General features: G+C 36.3%; 1 protein-coding gene across 1 annotated transcript; it reads left to right on the forward strand.

Moving 5' to 3' along the window:
* Nucleotides 1-5,241: 5,241 nt before the first annotated feature.
* On the forward strand, nucleotides 5,242-26,269 carry LOC114364957 (uncharacterized). Its single transcript, XM_028321315.1, has 5 exons — nucleotides 5,242-5,479; nucleotides 16,746-16,887; nucleotides 21,592-21,709; nucleotides 25,802-25,917; nucleotides 26,148-26,269. The coding sequence occupies exons 2-5, from the start codon at nucleotides 16,833-16,835 to the stop codon at nucleotides 26,267-26,269; spliced, it is 411 nt and encodes a 136-aa protein (XP_028177116.1). The 5' UTR covers nucleotides 5,242-5,479; nucleotides 16,746-16,832.
* Nucleotides 26,270-27,663: the final 1,394 nt, after the last annotated feature.

The following is a 27,663-nucleotide window of genomic DNA, read 5'->3' on the forward strand; positions in this document are numbered from 1 at the left end:
ATTTTTCAAATATACTTAATGTTATTGTTTATCTTTATTTTTAAAAGATAATGTTATGGATAATGCACCCCGTACTTGTTATGGCTGTGCTCATAAACTCATTGGATGATATTATGATACTTGATCATAATATTAACCAATGAGTTTAAAGAAGCTTTAATGAAATCATAAAAGCAAGCAAATAAATCAAGGAAAGTTCACTTTGCTTTACCGTAGCCGAGTCAAAGTAGATTGATTCCAATGGATGCATAATGTATCTTGGAGAATAGAACCGCATGGTTCTTTTGTTGAACTTCGTGGAAGGTTTAAAGAAAATTTTAATAAGTAGGTAGCTAGGTAAATGTAATGTCAAGGTAATTTTCACCTACCTGTTTTAATATAAAACCCATTAATGAATAACGATACATATTGGTAACCAGGTTTACAAGCATATTTATTTATACCAATCACTAAATGTGTCGCGCTGCTCATTTAACACTAATCGTGTAGATGTAGCCTTCTAATAAACCCAGGGGAATTATACTGGTTTAAAACTAAACCGTGGCAAGGCTTATTTACTGGTTCAGTAAATCGTTTAACCTCGTACTAATATTATCTGCTTTGTATAGGCTCGGAATAAACTTGATAGGGGGTTTAGTGGTGCCACGAGAGGGAAATGGAAATTGTTTTCACTGAAACGAATTAATTGAAACGCAATCGGTGAACTTCATTCAATGGACAACACGCATAAGTTGTAATATTAAGTTAAATTATGACTTAATTTAAAGTTTAGATCACACACATTACACTAGTTTTTATTTCACCTCAATCCGTCCAGTATTACCGAAGATAGAGCCTCGAGAAGTTTACGGACCTTTTAAAATTTTCAAAAATTTCCAATATTCGCGCGTGACGTCACAACATGATTTTGCAGCCCCCACACGTTAACCCATTTACCACTTTTTGTCTTTTTCCAACTAAAATAAAATTTTACCTAACTGGCAACTGATGTTAGTTGTCATCGTTCAATCACATTTCAAACTAGGCGCTAAAAAAGTAACCATTATTATGCCACATTTATGCACCTAAAAAAATATAATTTTTTTGGAAAAATAACCAATTTTGTGTCTCTGCTCAATAACAAGTAAATAGTCCAGTTATTTGTTGATTTTACTTGGAAAGTTTTCCGGAATTTTCGAAAATTGCTGAATAAATAGATTTCGCTATGTTCTTTCCGAATTTTGTGACCTCGTTAATAGCCGCGCGCGCGTCCGCCTTATTGAAAAAAATCCGCCTTAAAAAAGGTTGTTGACATCTACTTTTTTCATTTTATAATTTTTGGCACATAGACAAGCTTAGTTAATGTATTATTATAAAATATATTCTCTAATAAATAATGAATAACCCAAGCTTAGAAGCTTTGATAAATGTGATAAATTTAATGTACTGTAAGTTAAATAGATTTAGAGCTGTTGTGAAACAGTCAAATTAATGTACCTACCTGCTAAATTGCGAGTTCTTTTTTCTTTGATCATGGCAGGACACGCTGCCGGGTGTCCTAAATATGCTGAAGTATAAAAAAATTCGCGTTGCTGAAGTATAATTTTTTTTTTGTCTTGTTTGTTTCTACATTACATAATTGTATCCTACAAATATTATAAATGCGAAAGTTTGGATGTCTGGATGTCTGGAAGTTTAAAATAAAATAAAGTAATGTTTATTTCTCGCCTACATTACAGATAGTATTATTATGATAACAAACAATCAGGAAAAACAAAAAGTAAGAATGTTGGTGGGTTGATACCTGAACTAGGAAGATTCCTGTGTCTCAGGTTTGTTACTCTTTCACGCAAAAATTACTCAACGGATTTTGTTGAAACTGTACAATATTATTGTTTGTAACCCAGATTAACATAATATAGGCTATAATTTATGCCGATCTGTGACACTAAATCTCACGCGGGTGAAGCCGCAGGCAAAAGCTTGTCGTGAAATAAATAGGAAACTACTACTATGGGCCTCATAAGAAGGCTCAAGGTCACCCAAAGGGTGATGGAGCGGGCTATGCTCGGGGTTTCCCTGCGTGATCGAATCAGAAATGAAGAGATCCGCAGGAGAACCAAAGTGACCGACATAGCACGCAGAATTGCTAAAATCAAGTGGCAGTAGGCGGGACACATAGCTCGTAGAGACGATGGCCATTGGGGCAGAAAATTTCTTGAGTGGCGATCACGGGCTGGAAGACGTAGCGTGCGCAGGCCTCCTACTAGGTGGACCGACGATCTGGTAAAGGTCGCGGGAAGTCGCAGGACTATTCATTATGAAAAACCTATGGAAAACTCAAAGGCCTCTTGCCTTTGTCCAGCAGTGGACGTCATTTGGCTGNCTCGAGTGTCATTGTAACTTATTAGACTGCTAAGCTTGATGATAAAAAGAAAAATATTTTATTCAATGTACATAGTCTGGTCATAAGTTCTGTCATATGATAATAACTTTTGAGTTTTGAATGAAGGTTTTAAAAATCATTTTTTACTGAATTAGAATTAAAAAGAAAAAATGTGCGATAGTTCGAATTTTATTGTATGTGTGTGTAGGTGTAGTGGACGCATAAAGAAGTCCGAACTGCAGTTGTCACGTTGCATTGCTACGCGCCAAAGCTGATTTTCGTTGTGCTGAAAAAAATTAGTTTATCTTTTCATTAAATGATAGGTATATAGGTGTACCAGAATCTCATGGCAAACAAAAATATTGAAAAAGTGTCTTTCATATTATGGCAAATGTCTATGGATTTATTGTCACCTGTCAAAGTAAATCAAGTGAACTGTCAGTCGCTGCAGAAATTTTGTAATCTCTTCATGCCTATTTGTTATTTTTGTGAAAAAGTCGAAAAAGCTCAAGCAAGTCATATTGTTTTCAATGTGTATTGTAAAATAAGGTATAATTCAAAGTCAATCTTTGATTTTAAAGCGCGTCGTTGAGTTGACAGTAAGTTGGAGTGAAATTGGATACATTTAGTTTATTACCTAACTGCGTCAGAAGGGTTTTTTCAACCGACTTCAAAAAAAGAAGGAGGTTCTCAATTCGACCCGTATGTTTTTTTTTAAATATTATTCTTATGATAGCTGCTTTATCGGGGGTTTCAGGTGTACCTCACAAATTGGTGCAGAGGAATGGTGAAAATGTTATGACCATGTAAATAAAATTGAAAAAGATTTCATCAAGTAAGATGTAAGAGAGAATAATTGAAATGGTGGAAGAGCAATCTTATCTATATATATAAAAGAAAGTCGTGTTAGTTACTTCGCTTATAACTCAAGAACGGCTGAACCGATTTAGCTGAAAATTGTCAGGGAGGTAGTTTAGAGCCAGGAGAAGGACATAGGATACTTTTTATCCCGTTATTTATTGCCATTAAGGCGGAACAAAGTTCGCCGGGTCAGCTAGTTTATAATTCCTCTCTATCTTGTATCTATTCACCTCTTTATCTTGATCATCTATTGAAGAAAAGTGGAATCTTTGGAATCGTTTTCTAGTTCTGAATGAAGTGATTAGTTATAAGTATGATACATAATAAATTAGTTACTTAAAGTAATATACGATTTACTTATTTTTCAAGACATTTTCCTATTATTATTACTGACGGGATTGCTACCATGTACCTTAGTTTTGAGTTTTCAATATTTCGGCACTGTTACAAGCGCCATGGTCACGGAGTAACAGAAGAAATTAAAACCAGACATCGTTCAGAAATGTGCGTTCAAAAGACCTGAGACTTAAAAAAATCCCACGTTTGTGTTTTTAAACAGTAAGCGAAAAAAAAGTGACTTGAAAATGGAATACAAAATGATAAGTTATGGTAAATGATAAGTCTTTATCAATGAAGAAGCAGAAGTTCAATTTCATGTATCCTCCATCTAGGCTAGTTTCCATCGTCACTCAAAGTTTGAATGCGGTCTCAAATTTGGGCTTAATTGAGGTATTTTTTGGGTGAGAGGCATAAGAACTAATGCCGTTTTATATCAAAAATTCATACTTAGAGGTACTCAACCAGGTACAAAGTATTTCCTTGTATGTTAATCTGCCACTCCTTAGTATCTCCCGATATCCCCGCTTCGGCTCCCCTACTAACCATTCTAACCATTGTACACAGATAATATCTTACATGCAGCTTTTCATGTTACTACGTCACATTTTCAAAATCCGCGCGGAAAATCGCTCCTAGCGGAAGAGCGCACTTTGAGCTTGAATATTTCAGTCATTTTTAAAGATATCAAAAAAGTAAAAATACAGTATTCATTCTAATTTTTTGTAGTTTTTTTTGGCATCTTCAACAAAAATTGTGCGCCATGTCCATTGGATGAATACATAAAAGAGAGAATAATATACTAAAGAGCACAAAAGCTTAATGATACTAATATCAATAGTTAATTTCAAGTGTCATTAAATATTTCGCTGAGCTTAAATTGAAATTTCAAATGTATTATGTGTTCCAAAAGTATATTTATAAAGATGAGTAGAAAGTAGAGTCATATTATCAAGTTTATTACCTGCAAAGTTTATGGTAGTCTTACGTTATACTGAAGACTTTCACTGCTCTTGCAAAAGCTTTTAAGGTATCAAGTCTTAATGATTTGAATTATATGTTTCACCCAAGTCGTATTAATCAGACAAATCCAAGTTTATTACACTTGTTTGTGAGAGTTACAATGAACATCGTTAAGTTGTTGTAATAGTACAGTCGAGTGCACATCAACTATTCTCTTTTTTATCATCTCATCTATTACAACTAGGTACATAAGATGCCAAAGTGCTTAGCTTGGTGGGCCTTCATGTATTCATTAGAGAAAAAAACTTACCGAATCATTAGTATGATCAGCAAAAAAGTTATTCGTAACACGAAGGAAATACGGTGTTCCTCAGAAACCCTAATATTATTTAATTAATCTCTTTTTCGCCTCATTAAGATAAAAACCTACGTTAAATGTTGAGAATAGCTCCATTCTCGTGCGGTTGTTTCTAATATCGCACGCAAAGTTTTCTTATAATCCAATTTCCATACTCCAGACAATCGCGATCTTTACTCGAAATGTTTTAATTAGCTTTATTAATAGGAGGATCGTGTGCAGACAGAATGCACGGGGGTGCAGGCTCGGCTGGGCGGGGGCTGCGCGGCGCGCGGGTGGGATGCACCTGGGCGGCGGCCGCCACGTGCCGCCCGCCCGGGCCAGTCGCTCCCGCTCCGCCGCCGCCGCCGCGCGCCGCCGCCGCGCTCCGTCAGCGACAGGTGGCGCCGACGCCCGCCGCTCGCCGCCTGCGCGCTCCACCCGACGCCATACACGGCCGGCAACATCCAACTTTCATAAACCGGTTGTTTCATAAATCCCTGTGAGGTGCTCGTTTGTTTTCGAGATGAGGATCACCAGTTGATCGCAGTGCGAGCGGACCCCGAAATGCTGACCGGCGGATTTGGATTTTGAACTGTCACCGGTCGTTGGAAACTGTAAGTGCGTACGGGATGTGTAATAAATTTTAAAACACTTAAAAATAAGAATTTGTAATATTCGTGAAATGCTTTTCCTGTTAATTGCTTAGAAAAGGGTCGAAATTACCATACGTCAAGGGAAAGAAAATATGAGTACATTATTAATTAGGTTGAGAGGGATGAACAATTTGAGAGCAATAGCTGCTACGATTTGTGTTCCAGCTCGTAGCTCGTAGCGAAACACGTATTGTTTAAAATAAAGCGTATTTGAGTATGTGTTGCTACGAAATTAGGCGCTCGATCCTCGCGGCGGCGGAGGATGAGGAACACGACAGCCTATACAAATGTTGGTTCAAACACTTACTGTAAATTATCCTCTTACGAGTAAAATGGCCTGTATCTGAAATTACACAAGAAAGTATTGCTATTATCATTTATCAGGGTACATAAAACATAATACATTCAGCAAATATGATAATAAAAGCGATAAAGTTTAGTATCATGCTATTCGCAAGCTGTTGCTGAATTGATTATATTTTATGTTTTAATTTCTTTCACAGTAATATTAGATACGCGTACAACGAAATGTTTTGGTAGTAAGCTGACGATTTAACTAAAAATCGTTACTTCGCTTAATTCTCTTTCGTGTTTTTCCTCAAGTCATAATTAAGTAACCTATTTTCTGGGGTAAATTAACTGAGATTGATTCTTTTTTTGTTAATAGATGTGAGTCTACTTCGAAATATCCAACCTTCCCGTTCAATATAATTATAATGTAGCTTTTTATCTATAATAACTTTTGCTTCACTAGCTTCTGCCTACAGCTGCGCCCGCGTGGATTTCTGTCTTTCGCAGAAATCGTTAACTTTTTAATGGGTTTTATTTTTTGCGTCGAATCTCTCAATTATCATTTTTCTAAAATTAATTTTTTTTTATTAAATTAGCTAAGTATCTACCAGATAAAGTGTTCTCAAACTCAGTGCAACCGTTTAAAAATTAGCAGGAACAAGTAGACAGAAAAGTTAGTTAAGATAAAAGCATTTTCTTAAAAGCTGTTATTTAGACATCAAAAACTGTCATTCCAATTTTATTTCTACTTGTATGTATAGACATAAAACATTTACCTAGTTGAGTGAATTTTCAAATGCATTTTAAGTACTCGCACACCACACAGTACATAAACTCCGTGCAATTTCGAAATGTCTTTTCCAAATATAACATTTGGCTAGTCAACTTACTGCATTTTATATTTCTGGGCAGAAACTCTTAAAGATTTTTCATCTCGATTTTTGGCTCTGAAATGACTTTACTTTATGTTATCTTGTTCGTCTAGTGTTCTGCCATAAATTTAATGCTCTAACAAGGAAATTAGGACTAGTAGAACTTAAGTTAAAAATGTTTGTATATGTTCCTAATAACTAACGCACATAAAAACCTACTACAGGAAATGTGAAAGTTTGTAAAGATAGATGTTTGTTATTCTTTCATGCAAAAAATATTAAAAGGATTTTAATGTAATCTGGTAAACTTTAAGACTCGGAAAAACATAGGATAGTGAACAAGTCTTTTGTAACACAGTCATATTCATGAATGCAAAGCCGCAGACAAGAGTTAGTAACATAATAAAGTGAGTAGAAAGCTTCTAAACTGCAATATATCATGTCAAGCTTATTTCCTTAATTCCTCGTGTCAGTTGTGGGCTATCCTGATACATCGTACTGGTACATTGAACAACGAGACAGGTTAAGTGGCCGGAACTCCGTGTAATTGGGGGAACTCTCGCGTGGTGCAGGAAAACAGGTTGACATATAAATTCCCGCAGAAACAGGAATCCACTGGGGAATGGCTCATTGAAATCTGTAGCTGAAAGGCCACTGATTTCTGATTTGTATTTATTCAATTAGACCTTAGTGATCACTTTCAATTTTAGATCAGAGTCGCATGAGGAGTAGACCTACTAAAACATCAGAGCCGGACTTTATCATGTGAACCTAAAAAGTAAAGTAAACACAAACATTCACTCTACATTTTTCCGTCTCTCTCTGAGTTAAAAATTACTATAGGAGATTTGCGTGTTATTATTTCTCTGCTGAACTTTCCATATTCACAAAGTGAAACAAACCTTCTTGCCGGCATTTCACACATTAGCTTTTAGCGGGTGGCAAAAGGTTTAAAGGCGATATTTTCTTTCACGCGCTGCCAAGGCACTGCGACTGCACTTATTGGTTTATACTCGGCGCAGCCGGCGCCTACGCCAAACCAAAAAGAACCCGACGCAAATGTTTGAAAACATAAAACTGGGTTCAATGAAATAGTCCAGTCACTTCGATAGGCAGTATTGATTTATTACTTTTGCACTGCTTCTTCAACTGTATTTGTTTAACCCATATTGTGTACGGTATAGAAAAGTATTTGTTTTATATTACAATGCCGGTAAAGTCTGAAATTAAGTTCAGAGAAAGCTTAATAACTTACATTTAATTCAAATGAACATACTATACCATTTAGGTATTCTCACTGAATTATCGAATTGTGTTGAATGATTAACTAGAGTAATAAGTACGTCGAATCCATCTGTGAAATCACGGTTAATTAATACACACTTTATATGAATAGAGTAATTACCCACATAGGTAGGCTAGATACCTTCCATATCAGTGGCTTTGACAGGTGGTTGATGTCTCAATTAGCAATGCAATGATAAATTGGTTTATTAAACGTACCGTACTCGAAGGCAATTTGAAATCATTTTAAATAAATTGTGGTAAAAAAATAAACATATAATCTCAGTCGGTGTGACGAAAAAAAGGAAAAATCATCCTATCAATCAAATCATGTCATGCCACTTGAGGCACGTTTTATTTGCGCCCAGTTGAAACAAATAGAGAGCGGAAACTATTCACAACTAAACTCCACCTTGCCGAGCGCGTACGTCATGGAATTTATGGTTTTTCGATCGAAAAACTTCCACAGTGATAGTCCGTTTGCTTGGAAACGTGTATCCTTGCCAAATACTGCTATAGGACCCATTTAACACCCAGATTAATAATTTATACGCTATTCGTCGTCTAAATATTATGATAGAGAATTTAACCCAATTAAAATAATGATTATGAGAACAATGTTACCCGTCTAGAAAATCTAATTTTGAGGCATCCAGCAAATGTTATAATGTTAGGTTAGTGAAACGGCTGAAACACCATATAAGTAATACAAAAAATAGGATAAAAATTGCCATAGTCACTTATCCTTAGAGGGAACGATCCGAGGAAAGTTCTGTTAATAAAAATAATATTTACCTTACAATAATGGCACTTCATAACCCCAGTCGGGTCGATTGTTCATTGAGAAGGTTGCCACTTATTGAAGAACGTTTCTTCTCCATCGCCTGTTGGTACTTACAGCGTGAAGTACAAGTCTTACAAGTCCTCCTTCTCCTTCACTTCACTTATTGAGTCGGTGACACACCAGTTACTTTCGTTTTTCAACGAACCCACATAATATTTTTACATGCTATACCTACCTACCGACTCTAAGTTTTCATAAGAATGTTAAAATTAGTTTCCATCTCAGTTCTGTAACTAGTAATAAATATATAACTTAAGTCTTCCTAGATTTCAAATTTCAATTCATACGTTATCACATTGAAGGAGTTCAGACAATTTGAAAGTTCATGAATAGTAATGAATGTTGCAGAGGCGCAGCGCAATGGATGCTCGTACCGCCCGCACTTATGTTTGCTTCTATCGCCCATACCCAAGAAACGACCCCATAACTTTACCTTTCCTTCCACCAATTGGTATGGTATTATAGCTTTACCTGAATTTTATTGTTGTACTTTTATTGGATTAGTAACATAATCATTGATAGGTACATTTTATTTCTAATCTATACAAATGTTACCTGAAGAAAATTGAAGTAAACCATATCCACCATACAAAGTAATTCAATTTTATCTATTTCGAGAAAAAAAAAACCTTATTCTTTATATGTGGTGCATTCAGGTTTATTCAGTTTTAATTAACACTGTTTTATCTGATCATGTCAAAACTTTTGGTTAGTGCATGGATAGAGCGCAAGAAATAAGTTGAATGAATAAACTTTTATACTTTTAACTTTATGTGTTTGGTGCAATAAATCTGCTGTTCACTTTAACCAATCGTTTTTATAAGAGAAGGATCATTTATTGATCGGTCATGTATGATATGTATATCTGAAGATTTTTTTTATTTTGATGCCATAAAGACGTGTTTGGTTTGTGATTCCGTCATGTCAGTTGCGGCCATTGTATGAAATCGATTCAAAACTGCAACTCCAATTGTATTTTGCATGGTCTAGCTAGCAAATGTTACATTTACTACACGATTGTCTGCACACCAGACATGGAGCATGTCCCATAGGGATAGAGCAAAGCAAATCAGTGACACTTAACGACGATTTATACTAATGGTACCGATAGCCAAACAAAGCAATGAGATACCTTAATCAGGCCTAAGTAATAGAGCAATAAGGTTCTAATTGTAGTACACTGTAACAGTAACGTAAGGAATTACGTTCCCGTTTTGTTCCCAGATACAGTTGAGTCAGATAGTGCAGGTGCTAGGTGGCGTTTTCGAAAGGTTATAAAAAAAACTGACAACAGCTTAAGGCGACCTCTATTGGCCTTCAACGATCCAATACCATCATTTTTCGTGTAAAGGATATCTTCTTTAAAATAATAGGTAGCCATTAGTAAACCCTGAAGACTTACCAGATAAAGCTGTTCTATCCAGATTCAAGATGCTTTTTAACCCATATAATGCCCAGAACTATTTAGGTCTCAGATTTTTATGTAATTTGGCATATTTACATTTTTTATAGGCATCGCAAGAGAACATGTAGCCATTATGTCGCTTTCGTACCTCTGGGCATATATGGGTCTGTTTTTCTAACTACCTACTCTTCGTCTTATCCAATAAATTAATAAACGCGGTATCGCCAAACAAAATAAACTGTAACTGTATGCGTAAGTGAATAACACACACGAGTCATTCCTACCAAAGGAACGAAGACAGTCCGCTTTGTAACAGTTGCGTCATTCCGACCCTTTGAATATTAAGTTAGTATACTACAATCGTAACATAACTATGATTAATGATGGTGAGCAACTATATTTTGTACTCCTTGGAGAGGCGAGAAAATGTCGTCCATAAATTGGAGTCGATGGTTATGAGGTCGCAAGTGCGTGACATCTATTGTAGCGTCGCGGGCCCATCGTGCGCCCATTCATCATAATGTCACAAATTTCACGGCACCCTGTATTTTTATATTTCTTTTCTGCGAGAACAATGCAATGGAATCTTTCGCATTACTTAACTGAGCGGTTGACGCGTAAGGTATTCAGAGTGAAAAGTTTCAAGGTACATTTTGCGAATATTTTCATTAACGTTTAGGTTTATTTCCAGTTACAGTGGCTGCCTTACATATCCATTAAAGGGATGTTTTGCACTAGTCCTGTTAATTGCTAAATAAACTACCTATATAGAACGAATAATGATAATGACGACCCAATTATAATAATCTCTACCAAAAGCCATGCATTATAATAATTATTAGCAATATGATAAATTCATATCATATTCAGTGTGGCATTTGCGGTTTCACTTACATGTAATTATCTGAATGGAATTCAACCCTTTAATGTTACCACAATCCCAACTAATCACTTAATCATACATACGTCAATACAGATATTAAGTAAATTGAAAATTACTAACATATTATTATGTTGAATGCAGTCGGAAATTAATAAAGTTTGGTGAACGTTAAAATGGTTAAAATGAAATACATCTAATATTTTACTCCTGATATCACAAAGTCGATGACGAGTACATTTTCGTAACTATGAGTTCTAAAACTTACTAAATTGTTAAGCTTTTTTTGTGCAAAAAAAGGTTGCATTATTTTCCTTCTCCCACCCAATATCAAATTATTAATAATAAGCTCACTATAACACTCAAAGCAGCGAGCAAACGTCATTTCCATCACTTCATCAGGGCCCATGTTTGTGGAGCAATTAAATCTCCTTTAACGGGAATATTCGGGATATCAGCCGTCCTGGTGTTTTGGCAATCATGACCCGTGTCGGGTCGCGCGAGTCCCGCCCCCCTCGATATTTCAGCGACGACGCGTCTCGGCAGACACAGACAAATTAATTGTAGCCATTGTAGTCTTGCAATAACCATTAAATATGAACCACCTGTTGGGCCACCTTTATTTTTTGAACGATTCGCGACGTCGGTGCACCCAGATAGGATTTTGTTTGCTGGTCATAATTTTTTATTACTTAACGAAGATTTTTTAAAATAAAATGTTGAGACTGAATTGGACATTGCATTCTTCGACCACTATGAGGTAATTATTTTTTCAATATCCTACATTAACAAAATTACCAAATAAAAGCAAATAATAGGCTGCTTAATTTCATTAAAAGTTTTCCCCTTAATTTTCTAGGAAAAATAAAATTTTTCTTGAATAAATTTAAATTTTTATGTACATTTCAAACGCCACCGAGACTTGCTTGCACCCCTACTTGTTGAACGACATTTGTAAATGAAAGACGAAGAGCTTAACCATTTTTATTATAGCTACTTTTAAATTATTATGAAAGTTTTACATTGTACAGCAGCATCCACTCGAAATACTAAATTAATTCTATGAATGTTTAATGCAGTCTCATTTGGATAGTGGATATACGAGCATCGCGTTACAGTCATATTTGCTAATTTTGAAAAGAGTAGCGACTTGGGGACCACTGAGGTGCATAATGAATTGCATAGACTCAAAGGGAAAATGAGAGATCCAGTCAGTTTTGGCGCTTTGTGAAAATGATGCCTGGTATTCGTTCGTTTAATGGAATTTTCTCGTATAGTGTTTCCAGTACGCTAGATAAAATATATGTTTCACAAGAAAAAAGCAAAAGATCCAGCATAATACTCATATTGTACCACTCTCTCCAACTCCGAATACTTTTGTCAGCAATAAATATCACCATAAGATCTTATCCGTTCGTTGTGGACCCAATATTCTCTTGTTCATCTTCGTAAGAATAGTAGGATGCCTGCTTACTTAATCCAATAGTGATTGGATGCGACCCTAGTGATTAGGGTTTATGTCTTTGCCAATCTATAAAACATTTCTTACCCTAATATTATTATCTTTACTGATTTATTAATAGAACTATTATTATTCTCTTGCAGAACTAATAAAATAGGAGAGCTTTTAATCCAAGGCATAAACAAGATAGTCCCTCACAAAAAACACTTTCCTAAGTGAAAAGCACGATCATTTTTTATGTTTATAGGGATGCCACTAGAGGCCTTTATAGTTCCGTCAAGCCTTTTATTTTACATGTCTTTGGGGTGACATTTAATAGGGCGATAGTTTTAACGTATTATTTAGTGTGGGACAACCGCTAAAGAGAACTCTGTTTGGTGATTTACAAAACACAAAATGAACTAAAATAAGGCTGCGGTTTCAATTAAAAAGCAAATAAAGAGGCTACGTATGTGCAGGTATAGAAGTCATACAGATATGTGAAATAGGTAGGTATGCTAACGAAAAAGTGTATGAAAGTGCTTTAAATCTGGATTCTGATTTGTAACGTAAAATTATGAGGAAGACCCCTTAGGAAAACCCCTAAGAATAGGGTACCAAAGAGTAGCTATACTATAGGACTGTAATCTGCTAATAAATTGTTCAGACCATAATTGTAATTCCTAAAGCTTGCTAATATTTTTTTCATAATGTTGTCTCATTCATTTAAATTAATTTAGGTTGTATCACTCCTTCAATTATGAAATAGAAATTGTTAATAACTAATAAACTAATAACAGTTCTTAAGCTACGTTATGTAATACGTTGTATAACAAGTTCTCGTAGTTTCAAGAGCTGTTACTCACAACCGAAACTATCTTTGCACATACTGTCGCTGCCGTGTTCGTCTCAAAAATACTATCTATCACGCATCCCTCGGGCACTATAAATATTTCAGGAATAAAAAGTTGCTTATGGCACTCTGGAATAGCGCTGCTTTTCATCAGTAAAAGAATTTTTGAATCATTCGTAGCTCTATTCTATTATTCTGTCTTTTAGATACGAAACAGTAGATAAGAAACCTTAATTTTACCTATTAAATTATGATTTTTATATACAAGCTTCTATATATTTTATACAAGCGCCTACTAAAACATTTGGCAGAATAAAAAAGATTTTCCTCAAATTATGTTCTGTTCATGTAACTTTACTTAGAAACATGTTCGAGGGAAAATACGAGCTTATCGGCATCGAGCTTTCTTGAAAAAGGCTCCCGATTGCGGCGCCTAATACGACAGTGGAATGTTTGGCGCGCAGAACAAATCCAAATATTATTGGGTTAGCTCGTTCGAGCACCCGCAGACCGCACGAGTCAGGATTAATGGTCCATACATTCTATGTAAATTGGGAGTCCTGCACTGCGACGTTTATAGGCTGACGAGCCATATCGATTCACCACCATGAGGTTTTTGACTCGGTAATAAAACGAGAACAGCTTGCACTCTGTGCATTAAGATACTGCCGTACACATCGGGTTCTTGTCACAGTTGAAGTGGTCTACCGTTATTGATTTTGGCACAGATTATAAGCCGAGTTCTACGAAGACAGTAGCTTTTTATTAAAGGCAGTTTAAACAATTTTACGATCAAAATCTAGTCATAATTAAATTAATTGGGTAAAACTGTAATTCCACAGTGAATTATATAAATAAATAAATAAATAATTAAAGTTAAAAGATTTCTAAGAAAGAGTATCAAATAATGAAAAATTGATCTTGTTTACTTGTCCCAGGAACATGAAACGTAATTTGGTGAGAATAATTATGGGCAAACAGTTTTACATAAAATCTTATTTAAAACAAATGTTTTCGTCCTTTCCCGGAAAAATATATTTGCTTTTCTGTCTATGAACTTCAAATACGCGCTTGGCCACGACCACAAAGGCTGTCCCGTTGTTCCGCGCGGTTGTTTTTCTGAGTGTCACATCAAATCGCTCTTGTTTTGTTTGCGCTCGACAAATGGTCGCAGATTGCGGTTACGTACTAGTACTTATCCAGTATAGCGAGTATGCCAACTTATGTTATTAGGTAAAACTATTGAGATCAGCCTTATGTACCGAATTACGCTTCACACGCACGCTTCTTATTAATAACAATATTGGAAAATAATCAGTTGAAGAGGACTCTTAAAATTGGTCGAACCGTCTATGGAAGTAGATCTCTGAGACAAAGATACTTTTGTGTGATTTCCTTACAATTCGCAATTAACAGCTCTCAGAATTTAACGGTTCCTTAAATATTTTACTTGTGACCCATCATCAGCTTTTCACAAGAGACAAGTTGATTTCAATATATCGGAGTCGTTTTATTTTCTTGTAAATAATTTCTTTGCGGGTCAGACAGTTTAGCTCTCCTTTGGGATTACCCAACCTTCACTGTTTTAATGGCGGTCAAGCTTAACATTGATTCGATGTCAGCAAGATTTATGGTACTTCAGTATAGTTGAGTGATAATGGATAACAAGTTAGTCATTTTCTTAAAAATAAGTCGATCCCGTTATAATAAATTACTCTAGATATGTATTCTGTTTATACTTTGAAATCGTTGGTATCCTATTAATACAGTGTGAGTCACGTTAAAGTGTACATATGAAAATAGATGAAACTAGACCTATTTTTATCGACAAAAAAGAGGTCAAAAATTTTTTGAGATTTTTTTTTTAATTTTTTATAGATTTTTTTTCTTCCAATTACTTATTGTAAAGAAAACGTAATAACTTTTAAACTAAGCGGTATATCTTGATAAAATAAAAACAATAATAATGCTAAATAACAGGCAATACTAAAAAAATACATAAAATACACAAAAAAGGCCAACAAATAATAAAAAAAATACTTTTTGAAAAAAATCCGCTTAAAAATTCGTGTTTTTTTGGTTATTTAATAAATATCTCCAAAATATGCCCCTATAACCGGTAGTTTTTATTACTTTGTATTATTCTCTATCGTATTACCTTCGTAAAACGAAAAATCGCATGTCTCTATCCCTATCACAACGTTTGCAATGATCGTTTGAACTAAGCCTCTCCGGGCGCGCCATTCAACGCTTCGTTAACAATAAAACTGAAAATGGCTCTAGATTTGTAATTTTGATAAAGACAAGTTAGATTTCAAATAAAAACAAAAGATTTCGAAGTAAAATAAGCATTTTAGTAAAAATTAAAATTGTCTCTACCCGTAGCGGAGAATAATGTTGTGGCAGGCCTTAGTTCAAACGATCATAGCAAATGTTGTGATAGGGATAGAGACATGCGATTTTTGGTTTTACAAAGATAATACGATAGAAAATAATACAAAGTAATAAAAACCACCGGTTATAGGGGCATATTTTGGAGAAATTTATAAAATAACCAAAAAAACACGAATTTTTAAGCAGATTTTTTTCAAAAAGTATCATTTTTTATTATTTGTTGGCATTTTTGTGTATTTTATGTATTTTTTTAGTATCGCCTGTTATTTAGCATTATTACTGTTTTTATTTTATCAGTATATACCGCTTAGTTTAAAAGTTATTACGTTTTCTTTACAATAAGTAATTTGAAGAAAAAAAAATCTATAAAAAATTAAAAAAAAATCTCAAAAATTTTTTGACCTCTTTTTTGTCAATAAAAATAGGTCTAGTTTCATCTATTTTCATATGTACACTTTAACGTGACTCACACTGTATAAGACTCTACTCATGATACATAGTGCATTCTTCAAATATAAGACAAATCCAATGAGATTCTTTGTCATTATTTTTACTACGTATTTGTATTAGTGTGCTGTTCTAAAGAGTTTAAAAGTATTGTACAGTCAACAGCACATCAGCCGAACACATTTTGTTGCAAAATAACACTTAATAAATCGGAATAAGATGTGCTGTGCTGTGGTCTGTACAAGATTTTAAATATTGTTTTAAACTCATTAGATTTGTCTTATATTTGGGGAATGTACTATTGTACTTACTATGTATCATGTATCATCTAAGAGTAGAATCTTATTTTAAAAGGATGCCAACGATTTCAAAGTCATCCTGTAGAAACACATTGTATGGAACCCAATGGAATCATGTAATAATTTTTAATTTTCACTACTGTCAGCGTGTCGTGTCAGGTTAATCCACATCTACCTGCATGTCACCGTAATCCTATAATACTCTGTGTATTCGCAGGTCGCGGTAGGCGGTACGACGAGAGTGGCGTGTCGCGGCATGTGGCGCCGATGACGCGGCGCGCGCCGCGCGACATGCCCTGCTGACATGGCTCGCAGCCGCTCCGCCCTCCTTTCGTTGGCAGCTCTCGCAGCACTCGCCGGTAATCCACTTCCACTTTTTTAGTGTAGGCTGTAACCAGTAGTATGCTAAAAGTTCTTATCATCATCCTCATCATCATCTTCATCATCATCATCAGGTCATTAGTCTCCCCTAGAAGGTGATCCTCTTTAATTTGTCAGAAAAAATGTAGGTATGGCCTACACTCCCTACTCTGGCCAGACGGGTGGGGAAGCCGAATGTTGGCAAATTTCTTCCTTAGACCATTCAAACACATCTCCTTCCCTGTACGTGCCCTTCGATGGAAAGGCCATCGAAGGGCACATTATTTGGAGGTGATTCTGTTCTACCTACTCTGCCAGAACCACACACCAGCACCTTACTTGTATAACTACGTTGTTCACATTCCGAAACATTGATACGCTTTAAATACACGTTGTCTGTGGTATCATCAGGCTCAAAGCGACGCATGATAGCGTTGATTCGCACAGTGATTAGGCTCTGCGGATATGCCTGCACAGTTGCTCTGCTCGTTTTCATTGCCTATGTATACCTACGTAAAACCTAATAGTCTAGTTAGAAACGCATAAACGGTCTTAACGAGCCTGCCTACTGCTAATATGGCATGACGTGCTCGGGTTTGTAACTATTTATTTATAATGCCGTATTAATCAATCATAGCTCACGGTTCATTAGCAACTAACACGAGTCAATAAACTGATAATTGTTATCAAATTAAATTACCTTAAGGTATCCACGTGTTACCTGATAGCTTTTCATCCGGAAAACCGCGTTTATTAATGTCACTGACTTTAGTAGGTAAAAATGTTTAAATTAATATGCTTTAAAACTCTAGCATCGATCGTGGCAAGAGGGATCGATTCTTGCACAAAAACATTTATGCTGAATATACCTATCTGCTGTTTTCACATAATTCATATGTTTTTTGGAATTAACTAATAATATTATGCCCATAGTAACAACTTTTGATTAGTATAGGACTAGATAATACACTAAACTGCCAAGAATATTTCTTTTAACTCTATCAGAGTGCAACTATCTAGCACAAACAACCCGTTCAGAAATAACGGAAACACTTTTACAATGCAATAAACGGGGAAACATTCAATCTAATTCCGGACAGAGCTGTCTCAGATGTCAGTCCCTGTTTCCGTACATTTTGCAGGCCCGTTAATTCGGGAAGGGAGGGCTCAGATAACATTATGCCCTCATCACACATGTCGTATGCACTTTACACGTTCGTGACGGAGATTTTTGAATACAGAATTAAAAGCAATTTTTTTACCGACTTCAAAAAAGGAGGAGGTTATATGTTCGGCCCAATGTATGTTTTTTTTTTCGTTTACCATTTCAGGGGTAACAACTTCCAAAGGATATTCGGAAACCGTAAAGGTTTAGGTTTTCACTACCAAATGAACCATTGTTTGTTTCTTTTGTGGAATTGATTGGGAAACAAATATTTGTGTTCTTGGTCAGTGTATTCCGTATCAAATAAATTGTAGAAAAAGCGAACTGTGTGTCTCTTAAATAAGTTTGTTATAGTTTATAATGTACGATTGACAATACATTACTCATTAAATTTTTTTTTTAAATAACTAAATAGGCATACCTACTCACTTTTTTTTAATTGCTTTTTTACTTATCAATTTATCATAAACGCCTCTCAAAGTATAAAAATAAGTTCTTAACCTTACTTAAGTGAAGATATCAGGTGGATGACGACTATAAAGGTAATTGAAATGTAAACAAAAAGGTTGCTGTGGTGTAGATCAATTTACCTGTCTAATGTTACCCATATAAATTCAACCGCAATTTAGATACAATCTGCTCTGTTTATTTATTACAGGAGACCCTAACTATTTATTAGAAACTGACTAAAAATGTTGCATTTAAAGTAAAAGCTTGCGAATTTACATTCATGTTTATAAACTCATTTTATTAGGCTATACAAAAAGAGCAGACAGTTCAACAGTGTTGCTGTGGTTCTATTCTGAGCATTATTTATTTAACTTTGCGCTGGTCTGCATAACTAAAATTAGTATTTTATTGGATTCGTGTTTGAGTGCAAATAGGAACACGAGAGCAGTGTATTTCTGTCAGTATGAGAGACGCGCATTGTTTGTTGAATATGTATGTCTACGTATGTAGATGTTTCGGAATGAAAACAATGAATGAATAGGTGCCAGTCAAAGCATTCTCTATCGGAAGAGGCGAACCTTGAAAGCCCCTGTCGCCCGCTGTGTTCTTTCACCTTTCCTTTGTGTTGCTAATTCTATGGTATTGGAAAAATATCGAAAGAAATCTCTTACCTGCCTTTTGTTTATCATAAGATCTTTTTGTTCTTTTATTAATAAAGAAACCATGTTGCCGATTGATGTCATGCTTATACATATTTATGACATTACTCGTATCATGTTTCGAGTCCGTATATTGTACCATAAACACATACTTTCATACCAACTATGCTTTGATACGCTACGATTTTCGTAGTAATAATATTGTAACGCAGTGTCGTAGCAAGCTGTGCACTTACTACGTGCTGACGCAGAGTGTGCTACGGCGCTACGGTGCTACGATGCTACGGCGTAGTGCTTACCATTATTATTATCATAATTATCCTGCTTTCGCCTCCGAGATTTATTTTACCATGTAGTACCCCTGTACGACAAGCCAATCCGCACACAATATTCAGCGCAGTAGTAGTAAAAAACAAAAGAGCGGGCAACCCCACCCCTACCACGCTGTGGGCTCGGTGTCCGAGCGGTCTCATTCCTTTGTGCGCACGCGCAACGACCGCACGCAGTATAAGAAAAATGCTTAAGTGACGTCACCAGGACGTTTTTACCGACAAAAAACGTAATTATTTTAAGTTGTGCAGTGTAGTGACGAGAATTAGACCCAACATTGAATGATCAAACGAACTTACCAAGTGAAGTTCGATCTAAATTATCCTGTTTTCGCCGAAGAGATTTAAGGTCCCTCCCAACCCGAAGATTTCTATATCTTCTTCCCTGGAGGTAAACGTCAATGTCATCTCTTCTCTAAATATAATGAGACCGCTCGGACACCGAGCCCACAGCGTGGTAGGGGTGGGGTTGCCCGCTCTTTTGTTTTTTACTACTACTGCGCTGAATATTGTGTGCGGATTGGCTTGTCGTACAGGGGTACTACATGGTAACTTAAATCTCTTCGGCGAAAACAGGATAATTTAGATCGAACTTCACTTGGTAAGTTCGTTTGATCATTCAATAATAAATAACGTTCTAGACAGCTTGGTCTGCAGTGGGGCCTTTGCGTTCAATATTGGCTTCCAATAATTGACCTTATTGTTTTGTACATTAACTAGGACATAAGGCAATAACTGCGAGAATACCGACTTTATAGCTTTCCGTAACGGTGTAATGTTAGTTTTATGACCCACCTTCTACTTTTCTGAGAAATTTCTGATTACTGTGTGAATTTCCCGATCCGAGTATTTCAAAGAGATTTGTAAACCTCCAGATTAATGTTTCGGGCGGGCTGAAAAGTTAATCGCAATGAAAATAAATGAGGCCATTTCTGTAAACATTCAGATAGGTACAAAATATTCATCTGAAATTAAGCAGATGTTTCGTTAAACTCTATTGCAGGTTTATACTCTTCACTCTGAGTTGGTCCCAGCATGTCAGGGAAGTCAGTAGGAAGGTGATCGGCTCAATGCGGGCACTCTACCGCTTTAAAAATTTCCTCCCTTCCAGCACTAAGATCTTACTTGCTCAGTCTCTGATCCTGCCTATCCTCGACTATGGTGATGTATGCTGTACGGACATCTCACAGGAACTTTTAAACAAGCTGGACCGCCTTTTGAACAACTGCATCAGATTTATCTTCGGTCTCCGCAAGTTTGACCACATCTCACCTTTTCGCTCGCAGCTTGGTTGGCTTCCCATCAGACAGCGTAGATATCTTCGTTCACTTTGTATGCTTCATTCAATTCTTTTCAATCCCGACTCTCCATCTTATTTAAAAGATAAATTTCAGTACCTCCACTCCACTCACAATAGAAATCTTCGCTCTAGTCAGTCTCTTCAGCTTGCCACCCCTCATCATAGCACTGGCTTCATGTCCAACTCTTTCTTAGTCTCCGCTGTACGGCTCTGGAACGGCCTTCCGGCCAAATTACGCAAACCTTCTTCCAAATTTACTTTCAAAAAGGCTTTGCGCAAACATTTCAAGGAATGACCTTTTTTTCTCCATTTTCTCGCTATCTCAGACATGAGTGATGTGTACATCTATATTATTATTATGTTTATGTATTTATGTGTATGTCTATTATATTTATTTGTATTATGTTATTTATTTTATGTAATCTTATGTAAGTAGGTTTATTATCAAAAAATGTAAATTTTTTGCACCGCCTTACTCTTTCTGCATGACCCGTGGTTGACTGGCAGAGAATGCCATCCGGCATTAAGTCCGCCACAGTGCATTTGTTACTTTGTGTGCTGAAGTATAAATAAATAAATAAAATAAATATATTTTTATTATGATGCATCATCACGATTTGGTCGACTTGACAAATAAATATCTCGAGTTTTATTGTATAAAACTTAGTTATATCAACCTAAACAATCCAACGAAATAATTCCACGAAAAACCAACTTCTGTTCTACGAAATGGTACCAGTGCGTTGTTGATTAAAGTACAACATAAGTTGTTTATTTTTAATGATGTTTGCAATACACAGGGTGTTGTGTGTGCGCGCCGCAAGGCAGTGTGCAGGGCGGCGTGCAGGGCGGCGCACAGGTGCCCCCAGGCGTGCCGCACACCACCGCGCCCCCTACCGGCGTCGGCGGCGTCCGAAGGTACGACAATGGGGATGTTGCCTGGGTCAAAAAGCAAGAGTTTTAATTAGTCCGTCAGTTAACTTATCAAAAAATACTCTACACGTATTTTTCACTTTTTCAAACTAATGAAAATTTAAAGAGATAAAGCGCCCCAAAGTTCATAAGAAGAGGCCCGTGACGTCAACGCTTGCTTAAAAATGCCGCACGTTGTGACGTCGTGCGCAACTTCAACGCACCATAACTATGTAATTATTTGTTAGATTGACAAATAAAAATATACATGTCCAATATTTTTTGATATTAAACATTACGGTCTAAAAAAATTTTTTTAGGCAACTAGCCTCACTTTTCACACTATGTACTTGTGCCTACATCGATCGAAAACCACATATTCCGAAGCACAAAGATGTTGAGAAATGACAACAGTTAACCAAGAAAAACCGTGATTCTATTAAATTATCTTCCAAACTCTTTTCAAATTATTATTGTCGTTGGTTTGTTAATTAACTTTAATAATATGTTGTGTCATTTTATTTACACTTAACGACTTTGATGCTTGGTAACTAATCTCCCATTCTGTTTTTATCCATTTACAGTCTAGGAAACCCATTTTATACCCACATCCTTTTTCCTATACAGCACACCTCGCTCTCTGCCAAAGTATAATATAAATGACTGTTTTTGTTGATCAATCTTAATAAATTATTCTAACTGTTGTCCCTTCACAACATCTTCATTTCAATTGAATGCATCATAAGCAAAAATACTACTCACAATCACGACGCATAAATTATGTCTGGAAAACTTCGCGGGGTCTTTCGGAGAAAAACACGCATAAAAATTTTTGGGGCTACGCAAGATAGTTGTAAACACATTCACAAAATAAAGGGTCATTGTATTATATAGTTTATAGGTCAAACTTCGATTCAGAATTAAGAGATTGTATGCGAAGATTGAAGGACGTTTTTATAGTTCCGATGTCAACATTATATCGCAGAAGCCAAGTATCATAATAATAAGAAAGAAGCAGTAACTAAATTGATTTGAATGAATAATAATAATATTCCATTCATCGCTATTGGATTATCTAAGTACTTATACACTTATACCGTATCAATTTACGAGTAGGTATAATATGGCCGTAATTCAGACTGAGTAATCCTATGGTATTGCCAAATAGACTGTATCGACGGTCGATATGGATTTCTTGGATTTAAGTACAAATGTTAGGTAACTTTACTACGCCAACGCTCCTCAATCTCGGGTCGCCATGTACATATATGTGTTGGATTCATTGGATATCCAACACAATCGGATCGCTCCCAGTTTGCTATTTACACCAGAATGGAATACGTCTACAGTGCTGTGAGTATGAATTTAGATTATTCTTAGTTTATATGATAAGTTACTAATCTAAAAATACAATAACAATAAAACACATTATAAAAATTACAATAAAACTTATTAATAAAAGCTATCATTTTCTTTAAAGCAACGCGATTGATTTGACATTATTGGGACCAATAAATAGATACACAATTTTGAATAAATTTTATCCTTTGTTGCACGTTATGTATGATCTCCGAGAGTCGAGCGTCAATAGTTACCGAAAGGTTTTATAACAAATGGGTACAATCAACTTTACTGATGACTGCCGCAGGCTTAAAAAGTTTCAATGCTGCCGAAATACGGCGATTATTTTATTCCAACCGATATTATCTGATATAAAATTTATAAAGGACCGAGTCATCAAATTTTTTAATTAATCCACAGTATTTACAACTCACTAACGTAGTTATTTGTTGAACATTGTCACTGTTGGCTTGTGTATTATGATATTACACTGTGGAAATGAAGTAATCCAGGCTTGCAATGTTGTCAAAGGTTCGCTTAGATAATTTCACTGGCGCACACTCACATTGTGTTACGTAAGCCGACACATCGCAAACGAAATAATCTGCGTGTCACGTGGTATAGAGCCGTTATCGGAGTTTCATTACGGAATGCCTGAAGCACAGCACTGCAGCGTTAGATAGTCGAGTCTCCACTTCGTTAGGTAGCCACTACGAAATTGCTCTGCCCTATTAATCACCGCTACATTCAAGAACAGATTCAATTACAGTGTAATCTGATCTTTATTAATAAGAACCTGACTATGACGTCGTTACATGGGGGAAGTGAGGCATTTTTCATCTTTTTATACAGTGACTAATTAAAATTCTTGGAAAGCAACTATCAATCATTAAGTGGACAAAGTAGTCTCTTCCCTGTAACTATGTGAAAAAAACAGTCAAATAAGTTTCAATTGGGTCATACGAAGAGGTATTGAAGATTTTCAGAAAAAGAAATGGAAATGCCTCTATTGTACATATGAGAACTAATAAGACAATGGGCAGAGAGTTCACATATTGCACAGGTGTGTTTAACCGCACACGATCTCCAGTACTGTGTATCTGCTTATATTTTACCAGATATGTATATTACGCAGCAAAGGCAAGCCACTGTTAGGTACTTAACAGTTTGTTAATATTGTTAATATGCTAAGCACATTTTGGTTTAAATTCAATATCAAAATCAGGTCAAATAGACTAACAGTGTTAAGACTTAAAGGGACAGGATATTTGCGCAAAATACACTTGAATTCAACCCTTTTTGCCTACACTTGTATGAAAACATTAATGTAATGCTCAAAACACGTTTATGTAACGGTGAAAAAGAAATATAGAGTTATCTAACAATAGTAATTGAACAAATAATAATAAGTTGTGTAAATAAAATGTCAATTTCAATTTTGGTTTTATATTTCACAGAAATGTTTTCACTCAAATGTACGTGAGCGCTAGTGTTGTTCGCGCAATTATCCTTTCACGCGAGTTTAGCAGATCCGAGCGGAGCCGGTGTTAGAACACACAGATCAAGCTCCAATTCCATTGCTCCAATGCCGATCACTCATAGAATCGAGGTTGCGTAACATGCTTCCGCACGCCTCACAGCGGTTATCTACCCCAGTTTTTCAGTTCCCACAATCTGTTTGGTCCCATTACTTACTAATTGACTATTTTTAAATGTTCTTTTACGTGTTAAATATACATGAAGCCAGCTTATATTTAATATTTTATTATCCGCAACGAAATGGCTGCGACGAGACAATGTAAGTAATTTATTGCCTAGAGGAATATTAAAGATTTTTTTATCATAGGAGCCAAAAGCAGAAATAAATTCCCATAAAGCATCGATTATTACCGATGGTTGAAATGTTTTATAGTTTCGCTGCATGAAAACAGACATTACTTGTGATTATTTGCACGTTTCAATCACCAGTAAATAGTAGTTTGTACATAGGATTTTTCAGGTTATGTGACCTAAAAAAAATAGGTACAAATTGTTATTTTACAAAGGCAGTTACTACTTGCTAAAATTTGTATATAGGAGTTTTGATAAGCCCTTTTCATAGCTCAATTTTTAAATCATTAAACATTTTCCAATTAAATAATTTTAGACCGCTAGGTGTTTATTCTAATATTCTTATAAAATATTTGATATAATAATAACTTAACTTTTAAAATTATTATTAATTATTAAGATCTCAATCAAGAATAGTGCGAAATTGAATTGTTTTGTTCAACGCATTTCACAAGATAATGTTCCTTTAGAATGGCCACAACCACCTGTAAATCCGAATTTTGTATCGTTCCTAACAGCATTGATAATTGTACGGTTTGATTGAATTTGCTTTAGAATATTTCCATTTGTCACGGTAGTTACAACTGCATTCGCATGAACACTTATTTAGGCATCTGCACGAGTCGCAATAAATATCCTAATGGCGGATAATGGTAACAATTCAATTTCGCTTTTTTGCTACTATCAGTATTGAGGTCCTATTTATGTGGACAGTAAGCTTCGGCATAGAAGATTTTGGCTTCACGCCAGGTTTGTGATCAAAGCACCTTCAGCAATTCTGCTGTGTTATAACGTGCTATGGTGTAATTTTTTTCTCCAGTAGAGATAGCAGCGTTTAAAGTAGTCAGATAAATTGGGGCTATGGCTAGCTTAAAGATAGCGGTTGGTCCTGAGAGGCCTAGTTTGAAACAATTCGTTTGCACACAGATTCAGTCAGTATTCCAGAGGGCGCGGCTACCGAGACTGGCGCACCCGCGGGGATCCGACGCTTATCAATTCACTCTGGCGCAGCCGGCAGCCTCTCGGCATTCGCAAACAGCTTGGTGAGAACAATAGTATCCGTTTCTAGTTTCCACAATACAATAAATCCCGAGCGGCCAAATCCTGTTGAAATTCTCTTCTGATACATTTACGACTGAATCTGAACTGGTCGTCTCTGAAGTTTGTTGGTCACGGTCCTGCTTTGGAACAAACAGAAAATATGGCTCATTTTTCTTGGAGAACCTTCAGTATGAGAATGTCTCTCTCGACTATGACATGTGCGTGTACGCAGGAAACGCCGAGGTGTACATAGTACTGGCGCTGCTGATCGGTTTCGTGACGGTGGTGGTGGGGTGCTGGCTGTCGGACAACTGCTGGTCGCCGGAGCCGGAGGACGCGCTGGCGGGCGGGTGACCCGTGGCGGCGGGCGCGTGCACGCACGTGTAGCGCCCGCCGCCCGCGGAGGACAGCCCGCGCGAGGGCTCGCTGTCGCCCGTGCTGCCCGCGCCGCCCGCGCGCGCGCGCCCCGCGCTGCTGCACGCCGCCACGCACCTCTGCCGCGGCGCCTGCCTCCGCCTCCCCTGCGAGACGCGACAACCGGTTTTTTGACCCGAACTCTCGCAGGGATCCTGTCGCCTGCATGAAAAGACTAACGGAAACCACATTCCGACTATCGCCAACGGTGACGTGTGTGATAACGACTTCAATGTCGTCATTTGAAAAATTTTTGACCTCGACTTTGTGTATGTGGAAAGTGTTCCCAAAAGTGAAAACAGTGATACGGTGCAGGTAATCATTTTAATGAACTGTAAGAGCTTTGACTAAAATTTTATGTATTCACTATGATAGTGTATGTTATTTAACATTATAACTGTATTAAAGGTACTACGTGATGTATCGCCGATCGAGCGCTCGGGATTAGAACCTAGAAGACTCACTGTACTTATCGGATCTCTCATCGTAGGACGCTTCTAGCGGTCTAATTTGGATTCACTGATGTAACCTTACCTGACGTGGTGCAGCTACGTTTCTCTTTGTACCACTTTACTATTATTTCTAAAAGTATGTGCCTTGAAACGCTTTCCTCGACTTGACTCGTAGTTTAGAGCGTGTTTTGAACCATTTAGAAGAAATTTCTTCTCTCTGTCTGTATGGACAAGTAATCCCATAAGTGCAATACACATCATGACCGTGCCTTTACCGTTCTATAGACTTTGAGAGGGACGTAATTAACAATAGGTTTTAAAATACGCTTTCCTCGAAGGAGGGTCACCTACCAACGATTCTTTTGTATTTTTGTAAAAAGTCCAGCTTCTTTTTTTATGTTTTATATTAATTAAGACGCAGTTAATAGTAATAGAGGAAAGTGAGTTAGGACCAAAGTCTTTCACTAAAAGTGCGTCAATTGGATTAAACTTACTTGAAATTACCATCACAATAGGATAAGATTCGACTTGAAAGACAACGACATGAGTACATTATCTACTGTAAATGTAGATTTTCGATACATCTTTTTTGGCAATTTTGTATACATTATTGTAAATTTATTATTGAAAACATACTTACATTGATACTTAACATCTATCCATCTAACATTTTTAGTGATTCCTTTATAAAAAAATGTCCATTCAAAGCAAAATTCTCTCCATATTAAACCACCCGCAAAATACTTACATACAACGATTTCAACATACCACCCAACAAGTAAAGTCTAGAAAATGACATATAAATGGATAGGTACAACTTATTTCTATTTTGTAAATCTTTTAGCCACTTTAGATCCTATGTTTTATTTGATCTTGTAAATG

Source organism: Ostrinia furnacalis, unplaced genomic scaffold (assembly GCF_004193835.3).
Source record: "Ostrinia furnacalis isolate ACB-3 unplaced genomic scaffold, ASM419383v2 OfSCF7521, whole genome shotgun sequence".
Lineage (NCBI taxonomy): Eukaryota > Metazoa > Arthropoda > Insecta > Lepidoptera > Crambidae > Ostrinia > Ostrinia furnacalis.

Bases quoted from the DNA above. Each gene is read 5' to 3' on its own strand.
- LOC114364957 (XM_028321315.1), top strand. From the start codon at position 16,833: ATGGCTCGCAGCCGCTCCGCCCTCCTTTCGTTGGCAGCTCTCGCAGCA. The intron at 21,710-25,801 runs GTACGACAATGG...GTTTGCACACAG, and splicing joins GGCGTCGGCGGCGTCCGAAG to ATTCAGTCAGTATTCCAGAG. The intron at 25,918-26,147 runs GTGAGAACAATA...GCGTGTACGCAG, and splicing joins CGGCATTCGCAAACAGCTTG to GAAACGCCGAGGTGTACATA.